This window comes from Apteryx mantelli, chromosome 1 (genome assembly GCF_036417845.1).
Source record: "Apteryx mantelli isolate bAptMan1 chromosome 1, bAptMan1.hap1, whole genome shotgun sequence".
In the NCBI taxonomy this organism is placed as follows: domain Eukaryota; kingdom Metazoa; phylum Chordata; class Aves; order Apterygiformes; family Apterygidae; genus Apteryx; species Apteryx mantelli.
In genome coordinates, this window is record NC_089978.1 from 68,822,344 (window position 1) to 68,834,882 (window position 12,539).

Below are 12,539 nucleotides of genomic sequence, written 5' to 3' on the forward strand. Positions count from 1 at the left end.
TAAAAGAAGTCGCAGTCCTAAACACTACTATACCAGCAAAAGTTTCATGCACAAATCTGATCTAAACTGAAGAATAACTCACATGCTGACTATTCAATGCATCAATTACATATCATTGTTTCCATTAGCTAGAAAATTCACACGGCATCAGTTTAGCCAGCCATTCTGGAACTCCAAAAGAAACTCCTAAGTAATTCCTTTAATCTGCCTCTCTCCACCATTTAGCTATCTAGCTGTGCTACAACCTGTCAAAACCTTTGTGGCTGGTTCAGTTTAGGTTAGGCTGCTTTCAAAATATGTCTTTCTAAGGAGTTCTCCCAACGTTCTACATTTGTTTTCATTTTCCTTTACTTTACACTATTCTTACAGAATTATCCAGATGGCAAAGAAATGCTCAGCCATGTTTACATAAATACAGATTCAGACACCAGAGAATTAGAGAACACATTGCAGAGAAAACAACAGAGATAAACTTAGCATCTTTCAGGTGAGTGCAAGCAGACTCTTTCAGTCTTTCAATTTTTTCTTTTTAAAAAAGAAACCAAATGCCCCACAAAAGAATGCTATAACAGATTGTAGCGTTATACAAAAGAAGAAAAAAAAATCTAACCCTAATTTGGAAACAATAAAAATTACTTAGGATAAAGAAATCTGAAAACACCAGCCTGTGGACTAATGTAGAGTTGCACATTTCCATTCACGGTGATGCAGTCAGCCATTTATGTCAGGTAAGAATCTGGACTGTGGAATTCAGTGCACAGCATCAGACAACAGGCAGATCCTTCACTGCTGTACCCATCACCTGTTTGTGCGACCCCATCCAGCAGAGTAAAAACTCTCCAACTTACTGGTATTCCACTTTGCACTCTCCACAATAGAGTAAATTAAAAGGAAAGACAGAAGGCAGTGAGGACCCAATACGTTCCGCTGACAAAATAAACTTTGGTTTATTTTGGCTCTTATCATTATTAGCCTCTCAATGCAGAATATTTTAGGATAACGTGGCTCAAATTTATGCCTGACATAGTTCCATTCACTTCCTGAGAGCCTATTTAGCTCTTATATTGTTTATGCCATTTCAGACATTGCACACATAGGTATCAGCATAAGTCAGGAACAGAGACAAAAATCATTGACTGCATCTTACCTAGACACCTATGTAAGCCCTAATTGAATCACAAACAAAAATGATTGCATGAACTGAATTCCAAAATTGTTAGTCTGATTTCAAACCAGCAAGGAGAGAAGAGGCAAGCCTACATTATTCTGACCAAACAATATAGCTTGATAGCTCATCTCAGTGTCTAATGAAGTAATGTTTGCATAATGCATGAAGCCCAATTTAGGAAAATTGAAACTGCTTTGCCTTAAAGATGGCCAGATGTTTAGTGAGCATGTGATCAAGTGACAATTTCACCCAGAGAAATGAAGACCAAGACTAAGGCAGATCAGTAACACAGAAAGAAATTTTTCATTTCCATTTGCAGTGGGGAAGACCAGCAAACAGCTTGGTGATCCCAATTCTTCAGTCACCAAAAGCAGTAAAATTAAGTTACTGACATTATTAGGCAAAAAGATGTTTTATTACAGTAAAATAATCTCTATACGTTGAAAGAATAGGGTCATACCTTTCTGCAGTTCACAATTTTGATTGCCTCGTAATTCAGCCCTCAGTCTACAGAGCTTCTATGTAACAAAAAAAAAAAAAAAAAAAAACATACAGTGCACACTGCAGTAAATATACCTCAGGGACATATTCACCTAGAATTTGAAAGCACAGAACTATCAGAGTCTGATAAATGAAATGTGTGTAAGCGGATGGTAGTTATTTCTTTTTCTCAGTTACCCAGCATACCTTACCAAACTTGAACTACATGCCAGAGCTCAGTATCCCTCAAGTCCACTAGCTACTGTTTCCAAAAACAATTTTGAGAGAGGCAAGGTCTGAAAATGGAGATAATTTATTTTTTATTGGATAAACAACATAGCTGGAAATTTTTCACAAAATCTTTGGCACATACACCCTTTTTCAGATCCAACAGAGACATCACAAACTTCAAACCTGTTGAGAACAATTTGTTCTCAGTTGAGAGTAAGTCACATTATCTTTGTTGTTCAGCTGATGAAAGGCTACCAGGTACAATGAAGCAGAAAAAGATGCAACAGACAGGAGGGGTGACAAGTAGTTAGCACCTGCAGAGGTTACCAGGAGCATAAGCTGTACTGAGACATAAAACCAATGCCACCATTGAACCTATGCTTTTCCACAGTCAACAGAATTATGAATTTTATTTTCCAAGCTTGTTCACTTGAAGATATTAAGTAATCTCCCTCAAGGATAAGGATCATGAGGTCTGAAATAGCATAGCTGTCCTATGAAATGTTCTCAAAACAGTAACCTACCATTTTTGTCTTTCCTCCTGTTACAGTTCACTATGATGCATCTTATTTGTTCTGCTTCTCCCAAACAGATTTCACAAGAACTTTTGCCTTCTTGGAAGCATTTTAATACATAAGCAGATTATATGACAGCGTAAGACTATCTGTGTCTATGTCAAACTTGATGAAGTACCTGCATGACCATGAGCTTCTCCATTTTTCCAAATATATCTACTTTATAACAGCTGGCCTAATTTCCCTCCTCCAAACTTTGCCTTTTTTAATCTCAAATCACAAGAGTTACAACAACCCTATTATTACAACATTTTTTTAGGATCAGAATTCCTATGGATACTTACAGAAAGTGCCAAGAATTCTAGAAGTTTCTTCTAAATTCCTAATCCCACCGAAATCAAATATTCACTATCTGTGCAAGGAAAATATCAGTAGAGTTCAAATTAATGTAAGTATTTAAGAACCATCAACATTTATGGAAAGTCAGCACTGTAGGAAAGAGCTTAACACCTTCATGTCTTTGTTAACGTAGCCTTAATTTTTCAAGTCATATGAAGAAGAATTACAATGGACTACTATAGCTAGATATTTAACACCTCCCAGGCAAAGGAACATGACTAAGTTCCTTAAGCACTTTTGAAAATCCTGCTCTCCCTTGCAAGATATGCCAAACGTGACTCAGAGATAGCAAGAATCAGTTATCCCCGCTCCCAAGTCTCCCGAGGAGGGCATTGTTCTGACATTTTAATGACACTGGTGAATAGTATTCTCTCTTTACTAACCAAAAAAACTTACAGAAACATGGGGACTACTCCGTTACCCAGTTAGGGATCATATGGGGTCACACTGTACTCAAATGCTCCTTCCCAACTACAAAGCAACTTATAACTCCACTGGAAACACTCCATGGATGCCCTGATGGCTGGGCCTGCATTCACAGAACTTCATACCATGAAATTTTACAAAAAAGTGTCATTAAGATTGCTCTATTATTTATGGAACAAAACAGCAACATCAGTTTGTTTGTAGGGTTAATTCATTACTGAAAGAACTGAGGAAGACCAAACCCTCAAAATTATGGTTTAAACTATTTAGGTATCATGCAGAAACACAGTAAACAGGATGGCACACGAGGAATTACTCTTTTATGGAGTAGTCATGGAAAGCTCAAGCTAAAAAACGAACTTTATAAATGCTTGGTCACTCAAAAACTAAACTGATCTAGGCAAAGAAAGACTCAGTTTACCCTAAAGTAATTCAATATCCTTTGCAGCAATTTAGCCATAGTTTTTCTACATTAACCAGTTCCCAAACATTGGCAATAAAAGAACTGAAGCTTTGCAGCATTGGATAGACAAGGAAGGCAATCATTTACTTTTTAAAGGAACTCATATAGTTCATGTGTACACGCAGTCTGAAGCCTAGGACCTAGAATCAGGCCACGAATGTGGGAGAGATCAAGCATGAAAACTGGCAGCGGGCTAGAGAGTAGCCTCTTTTCATACTTTGTACCAAGGCCTCTCCATTTGTTCAAAAATGTGGCACCTGTCGGCTACTGCAGCCCTGTTCAGCTATGAAAAAGATATTCAGTCCAGTTCTTCAGATCCTTTTCCAGTGTCCCTTACTGAGTAGATGAGACATTTACTTCTATATTACTGAATGTAAATTGCTCAATTTCTTATATGCCTTTTGAGACAACGCTAAGGCTAACTAACTCATCCATATTTCAAATTCTGCTTGAACTCTGATAAGACAGGCCAGGAAACAGAAGATCTGTCCATTACCAAAGACTTGTGACAGAAAACTGTCATTCCTCCAAGAAGCAAACTAGATTTCCTGACGAAGTAGTAAATCACAGTAAATCACAAAGTGTTTTCCTGCTACATATCACAAACATTCATCATTGCAGGAAAGCGAACGTTGTGCTACTGCATCCCACTGTACCTCAAACAAGGGCAGTCTAAGGCCTTTATTCAAGTGTCTACCAGCTAGGCCATATTTTAAGCACATAAAGTGGGGTTCTAGAGGAGATCAAAAGTTGAAGCTGCCAAAGTGGTGTTTTTTTCCCCCCAGCCTCCTCCTTTGCACTCTAACATTCACTTTTGAGTTTGTATTAGCCTCTCACAAGCTCCATTGTGAAAGTCATAAATACACTCAAGTTTCAGCTTATTACTGCTACGTCCCAGAAACATTTTCATAGCCAAGTGTTGTCTGCCAGAGCTTGAGCCAACAAGAGTAAGTCCATATGCAAGGTGATTTTGATTTATCAGCAAAAATCTATGCAGCTTACACATTTTCTATAATTCACATCTTTTTGTTACAAGTGATCCAAGCCTGATGAAAATATATGAATACCCTCTAGAAAACAAGAACAGTAACTTGATCATAATCTAGTAAAACGCTTAAGCATATGATTAATATCTTAGACCTCCTAAATGAATAGGCCCACTTAAGCTAAAATTTAAACCAGGACTTGAATGTTCTCTTAGGTCATGGAAGAGAAGACAGGCTTGTAAAATCTTCAGGGATAAATAGAAAAATCCTGAGGCATTCATTATTTAGAGATGATCTGAATTCACCAAGCAGAAAACTCACCCCTCAAAAATAGTAGAAATAGCACCTTCTCTCTACACAACTGCTCTACATAGAGATCAGGTAAGACAGAGAGATACAGTTAGGAAATGACACTCTGAGATAACAATGAACACGATACCGGTCCTGTGCTGAAAGTGTGTCTTGTATTACCTTTGAGAAGTAAAAATGAAGCCTGTAAAGCAAATATCATTTGGGGTTACACGGTGGAGTGAAAAGCAGATGAAACCTGGGTTTAAATTATCTTTTCCTTAGTATATAAGGATTCACCAGACCATATTTCTACAGTTGCAGATGCTCCAATAATAGTTTTAATTGCCAAGTAAATAGTGTTAGAGACTAGAAATATACAAGAAATTCAGACTTAATTATAAACTGTGAATAATATTTTAAACAAGTCTCAGCATTGAGACTATTCTTTAAAACATCTGTCATGTCTCATGGAGAAAAAAAACGATCATGTGGAGACTGAAACGGAAGTTCAAAGAAGTCTATCAATACATTTAAGGGCAAAAGAAAGTAAAGATTGGCTTTATTCTGCAACACTGAACTGAACAAAAGGGAAATAAAGATATATAAAGTAGGCTAGAGAGTGGACACAAAAGTATGAAGTGATGAAGCATACAAAAGAAACACTCTATGAACTATGTTTTCAGATTACCTGAGAATACAGAGATGAGCATTTATCCAGCAGATAAGTAATTAATAATTTTATGAACACAGAAATATATCTTGTAAGCTTGTTTCTCATGCTACCTTCATACAGCTGCATTAAAATGAGATTCCAGTTGCTAAAACCATAAAGAGAAATTAACTTCTGCCTTTATCAACAGCTCATTACAGCCTCAGATTCCAGTATCTACTCAGTTAAGACAGACCATTTTATATGTATACACACAGACAAACTTTGATGTTATTGAGACTGAAGAGCCTATGTAATTGCATAGTGCTATACCTCTGTCTCACATAACTATTTCTAGGGGAATATATTTGTTTTTCCCTATCTTTTACATCTGATTCTCACTTTGCATATTGATATGGTCTTTATCCTTTTCCTATTCTTTTATATACAAGCCAGTAAGATTAATCTGTAGAAAAATAAAGGAAGCCACATTAAGATCGAAAATTTAGAAATCACTTATAAACCTTTGCTGTTATTGAAAAGAAATGGACCTCAACACAAAAGCATATGCTTCCTGGACACCATTTTGAATGTGAAGTTTTAAATAAAGATATTATGATTAGAAAAATGAATGATATGGAATTCCTAGAGATGTTTTAAAATATAAAGCATGGAAAACAATTTAAAAAAAATTGCAACTGAATTTTCAAATTTAAAAAAGTCACTTAGAAGACCTCTAATAGTAGTGGAAGTATTTTAATTATCCTTACAGACATAACAATGCTTTCAAATAACAGAAAGGGTTGAAATAAATTTTTGAGATAGATATAAATATTGCATCCTACAATCAGAATCTCTAATGACATTGTAACATGAAATGGCAAATAGCAGATTTCTGTAACTTACTTTATGAAAAGCTGAAAACCAAGGCAAAGGGATAGGCACACAGGAAGTTTTAATTTGACTCAACATCCATGTCTCATTTACTTTAACACCAACCAGCTTACATTTCTTTTAAATCAGCTAAAGCTCATGTCCTATTATTTTTTTTATAAGAGGCAGATGTCAGGATATTTATACAAAGGATTGCTTTTATCTGCTAAAAGCCTAAAAATTTTGAATGGTCATTTAAACATTTCAGAGTTCTACATTTCAAAATACTCCTGTCTAGTATCAGTCACTGCTGTCATTTCATATCATCATGTCATGGCTCAAAATGCTGAAGTTACTTTCTTCTTTAAAGCTACTACCACTTGAGACTACCTCCTAGCATCACTCAGTTCATTATTCAGTCTGCTTCTTAATCCTTACTCAATTCCTATTCCTTGATACTTAATACAAGCTTTTTCCCAGACTATGCCCCAAGAAATCTTCCATGTCACAGATACAGGAAAAGTCACCACTGTCTATCCAGAGAACAAGTTTCTACTGTCACCATAAAGACGTTATTATGATGAATCTTCTAATAGAAGAATACCTGCATTTACTTCCAACAATCACCCTTTCTTTCTTGAGATCTTAAGATCCTAAATAGGTATTTTTGAAAGCAACCAAGGAAAGAATCACTCCAGGGTATTTAGGGGAAGTGGCACAAATCTCCCACAAATAGCATTCAAGCCTGGCACACAGGGACAGCCATATATTCCCGCAGACCATGCCATCTTTGGCACAGAGAACATAACCTTTCTCTTGATTGAAAGCCTTCTTAAAGGCTTAAACATTTCTTTCCCTTGGGGCATCTCCAGCCTCAGGCTATGAGGATTTCTTTTTTCACAGGGCCATAAGTATTCACATACAATTCATTTGAGGCTATCTTTGCAGCAGGTATCTAGTACCAATTGTTTTTTTCCTGACTGTCAAAGAAACAGTGCAATATTAATATTCATATTCAAGTCTAATCATAATTAGAAAACAATTATTGATGTCTGAAAAGGTTTGCTCTACAAAATTTGCTTGAACATGCAATTCAACGGTCATTGAACAGACAACTTAAGGAAAGTCATTTTACTTTCTAGGTTTCACCCACAGGATGAAAAGCACTGATGAAAACTGATAAGAAAATATAGCTGCAGAGTTTGATCTCTACAGAAGTTCCACATGATTCTCCCTCAGAAGTGCTGCAGATTAAAAAAAGTGACAGAGCTAAAGGCTAAGTTTGGAAGTACACAGCAGGGAAGTCCTCCTTGTACATGTTGATGATCTCACTCTTGAAATAGAGAAGATGGAAATCAATGTAATCATCTTTCTTTTTGCTCAATCAGCCACCATCTAGCCAAGTTACCTTGACAGAATAGCTCAACTCTTAATAATAATTTAGGGAAGAAAAACTAAAAGTTCCTGTCATGCTGAGAAATATAGAAGGAGGGGCATACATAGATTCAGGGTAAGAAGAATACTCTTTTTTTGCTCCCCAGAACAATATTCTAAATTCTGCACTGGATTTTCACACACATTCCTCTCCCTTTGAGAGCTCGGATGCATGGCAAGCATCACAGTGAAGATGGTCCTTTTCTTCCTCTCCATCCAGCACAGGTAATAACCAGCTTATTTGTTCCCATTCAACTGTTTGTGCATCCATGCTCCAGTGTTTTACAGACTATATGAAACACTGGTTTAATCAATCAATCAATAAATAAATAATAAGAATTTTTTTCCAGTAAAGCATCACAGAACCAGGGCATACTGCAGCCAAACAGTTGAAATAGCACAAAACTGGAGGAGAGTAGCTCCTCAAAGTAGTTCTGCTACTGGAGAGACAAACATCATATAGCGTGTAGCTGTGTGAGGGAAATTTCCAATATTCACTGTAAATTGGAAACTGCATGCTTATTTCTGCCCTCTGATGTAAATCTGGACCAACTCCAGAATAACAGCAGAAATTGAACTTTTGAACAAAAGTTTCCTACTTTTGAGTGATTTTAATTTCCTACATCAATAATTAGTTTGAGACTAGAACTAATATTCAAAGCACTTAGCTAGTTCAGATTCAACAGGTTTCACTGGGATATACTGCCCATACGCCTATCTGAAACCTGGGCCATTTCTAATCAAAGGTTTAAATGTAGCCTTAAGCAGATTTCAGTACCTTAAACTTCAGGTACCTACATTTCACATTTTTTACTTTCAACACTATTTTATTTACTGCCTTACACTTACAGGCTATAATTACTTTTTCCATGTAACCACAAAATCTCTCTACTACACCATACACTTGTCACTGACTACCCCAATAAGACTGTCTACTTTCAAAGAGATACAGTGTTCTTTTCTAATTGACATCTTGGTCCATTTTTCCACCTTGGTGCCATAAGATATCATGAACTCGAAGTTAAGGGACAAGTAAACTAGTCACGTTTTGACTGTGCTGCAGTCGACTTCCAAGAACTGCTGGTTACTTCTACTATTATTTTTTCCATCTTCCTACCTGAAGCAGTTCCTGTCAAATGCTACCTTAATTATTATTCCACAGTATTTCTAGACAGAAGATACATCTTCATTTCCAGCACTTCAAAATGCTATTTACAAGCCAATTCAGAGGGACAAAAGAGGAAAAAGACTTTGAAAAGAAAGCATCCTCACCATTGTCCCCATTGCTCTGAATAGGGTACCCATTCCTAGAGTCTAGTAAATACAAGCCAGAGGAACATAAGCAGAACAGATCTTCTAATAGATCTTCCTCTGGGCAAGTCATTTTGGTCTGCAGTCAAGAAAGAGCAAGTTAATTAGCTATGTATTAGTTCAAGAATGAAGCAGGCACTTCCAATGCTTGCCAATCAGTGCTTCACCTAAAGAAATATGACCAATACGTTTTACACTTTTTGAATATGTGGTTGAGTTATTTCCAGTAAGTAGTTCGTTCTACCTTTACTTGCCAGATTTTCCATTGCCAGGGGGCAGGAGGAGTCTTCCCTGCACCCCGGTGTTTGACAAGCCACCATAATTACATTCTCCCATATTTGTAGACAGTAACAAGCAAGCAGGCTGAACGACCAGCTTTATAACTCAGAAACAGCTGTTCCAAATATACAAGACATCCACTCAATCAACTTACTAGATTCTTATATCACCATCACACCCACTTCATATAAATATACTGACAGTACATGGTGGCATTAGTTAAGTCTTTCCTAAAGACTTACGAAGCCAAATCTTATGTAAGCATAGCATACTATAGGGATGGCTTCGTAAGTCTTTAGGATATACTATACATGGATATTTATCTATTTGAATGTTCAATTTTGTCAAAGGTAGCTGAGCCTTAGGTTTAACATTAATTTGACTATATGTTTATATACAGATTTCCACGTTATGAAGGGGTATTTGATCAAATCTTGAAACAATAATTCAAGAATTTTCTTGACTATAGCTTTGTTTCATTCTTTTCTAACACTGCTATTTTGTCAGTCAAGATCTACTAGCGTTTTATGGCAGTGAACACAGTACATAATACTGCTTGAAAGTTTGTTCTCCTCTTGAGGCACAAAAGAGGCATCTGAAAAACAGAATTATAGCTGAAAACAGAACTAAATCACCAATCAAAACAACTCATCCCAGTGCTATTTATTATCTTTTTCAAAAGCTAGTATTGATGCCAAGACTAGCAGTCCAGATAGAAATCCTTGCTAGCAAGTCACTTACCATATTTATTGATGATACAGGACCAATGCTGTTGACATAAATGTCAACATCAATAACTGTTGGTTTTACTGTGGAGAAAAAAAAATTTAATATTAGTTTGCAGAAAACATAGGCAACCACTTTAAACATTTTCCTTCCCAATAACTGTAGAGTGTATTCTCCAGAAAAAATCAAAGACTACCGAGAAACATGGATTATGTATTTTTCAGGAAGGCAAGGTTCTTTTCTTCCTCACCAATACAAATTGCCCTAAATTATAGCCTGTACCATTTTATCATTATGATCTCCATTTATCTCAGCAGCAATTTGCTAAATAAACTTTTGTTACTAAGCACAGTGGCTCAAAAGCAAAATCTAAGATGACTGATATGAAATCAGAAACGATGCAACTTAAACTTCTTTCCATTGCCTCAACATCCAGGTGCTTTAGCACGCTTGTTCCACACAAAAAAAGAAATCTTTCCAGATTTTCTCATCATATCAGCCCTGAAATCATCTTAACTTAGAGTAAATCACTTTAAAATCCATTCAGCTAATCCTGAGCAACTCGCCTTCTTTCAATTTAGAATCATTCCCTTCAGCCCACATTGTCTTTGCATTCGTTCATGTAAAGATTTTTGATTTCTTTAAATACATGCAAGTTTCTCACAAGATCCTTAGTGTTTTCAGACTTTCAGGGTTTAATTCAGAGACAACAAGTAGGCCAGGACAAACTCTGCACTCCTTTCTTTAGCTTAGGTCACTAGGTTTTACATTCTATTCAGCATCTTCATTGTAAGTGGACCTGCTGAACACCATTTAGATAGCTCTTAATGGTGACACAGCATAATTCTACAGTAATGCCACTCTTGTACTTAAAGGCATAATTTTTACTTATATTGCCTTCCTTCTGCCTCTTCAGGGTATACATTAACCTATTAACTGAGGTCTAAATTGGTGTATCATCTAATTAGTTGCCTCAAAACTAGGTAAGTATAAATCCCATTCTAAACTGCATACTCATAACTGAAATAAACTTGGCCCTTAGTAGGCCAACAACTTCTGTTAGACACCTCCATTTCCCATAGAGGCAACTTCTCCTGTCCATCATCTTCAAAAATCTTCAGAGAACAAAATGAAACACTGAAGTTCAGGAACTAAAGTTTCTGTCCTGACTATGCAGAACTTGGGACTTTTTCATGATAATCCTTAGGCCCCCTAGAACAAGGAAATTCCAAGTACATCAGCCACTCAAAACTCAAAGAGCCTTCGTCAGGGAAGCTACTGAGTGGAGAAGTGAGGAACAGTTCAGTACCGCAGTTCTGAGGGAAGCTTATCTCAGGCAGTCAACAATTAATTTGTCTAAAGCTTAAGAAGCCATCAGACACAAAGCCGAAGACAGACATGAATCTTCACACGTGAAGATGAAAAATTTTTGCCTCTCCCCCCAAACTTCAGGCTAACAATGAGACACCTGAGGAATTTTAAGTGGCTAAAAAGTTGGATGGTTCTGAAAAAATAGGTGGGTTGGGTCATCATGTAAAACTTAGGTATGTACGTCTTGCTTTAGGAAGACTAGATCTGATTTTACAAAACAAACATTAAAATGGGTACAAATAGTGGTCAAAGACAATAATCATTCTCCATAATTCATGAAGTACTGCACAGTTCTTTAACTGCATATGTCAGGATATTTGCAGTTATTTAAGGTCGTGATTTGAAATTGTCTGAAGTATTGGCTTATAGTAATAAACTCAGATCTTCCCTTCAGCAAAAGAAAATCTGAACTCAGTTGAACAAGCACAACTGATTAATGCGACTCTAACTGTACCCAGCTAATAACTAAATAGGAGTCTAGCAGCTTCTGATAATGAGACTTGCCTCGAAATGAAGAAATCAATGTCATTACATAGGAATTGGCAATAGCGGGGAACTACAGCTGGCTCTTTTATCAAGATGTCATACATAGAAAAAAGGGCCCTGGTCCTGTTAGGGCCTATGCACATATCCAGCTGGAATTTCAACATTGAAGAGTTCTGGTAAACATTAGTGGGACTAGACTTAGTGATGCAAATTAAGCATGCAGTCGAATCTTGGCAGGATCAGGGCCAAAATTTAGGATCTGGACACAATGCTTAGAATCCATTTTTGTTTAATCATTGCAGTTAACTATATAAGTAGATTATGAGATAATAATTTCTCCTGAATGTGCTGGGCCAAATTCTCTCCTGATGCAAAATAATGAAGCACATTTGTTTACGTTAAAGAGAATTTGGTTTTACTTACAGTAAGGCTCTAATCTAGAAGCAGAAGA

General features: G+C 36.6%; 1 protein-coding gene across 1 annotated transcript in view; it reads right to left on the bottom strand.

Moving 5' to 3' along the window:
* The window catches only part of GABRG3 (gamma-aminobutyric acid type A receptor subunit gamma3), a 329,920-nt gene that overhangs the window by 301,134 nt on the left and 16,247 nt on the right, over nt 1-12,539 (bottom strand). The window contains exon 3 of the mRNA XM_013954066.2: nt 10,247-10,314. Within this exon, the coding sequence (XP_013809520.2) occupies nt 10,247-10,314 (68 nt within the window). The remainder of the gene's footprint in view (nt 1-10,246; nt 10,315-12,539) is intronic.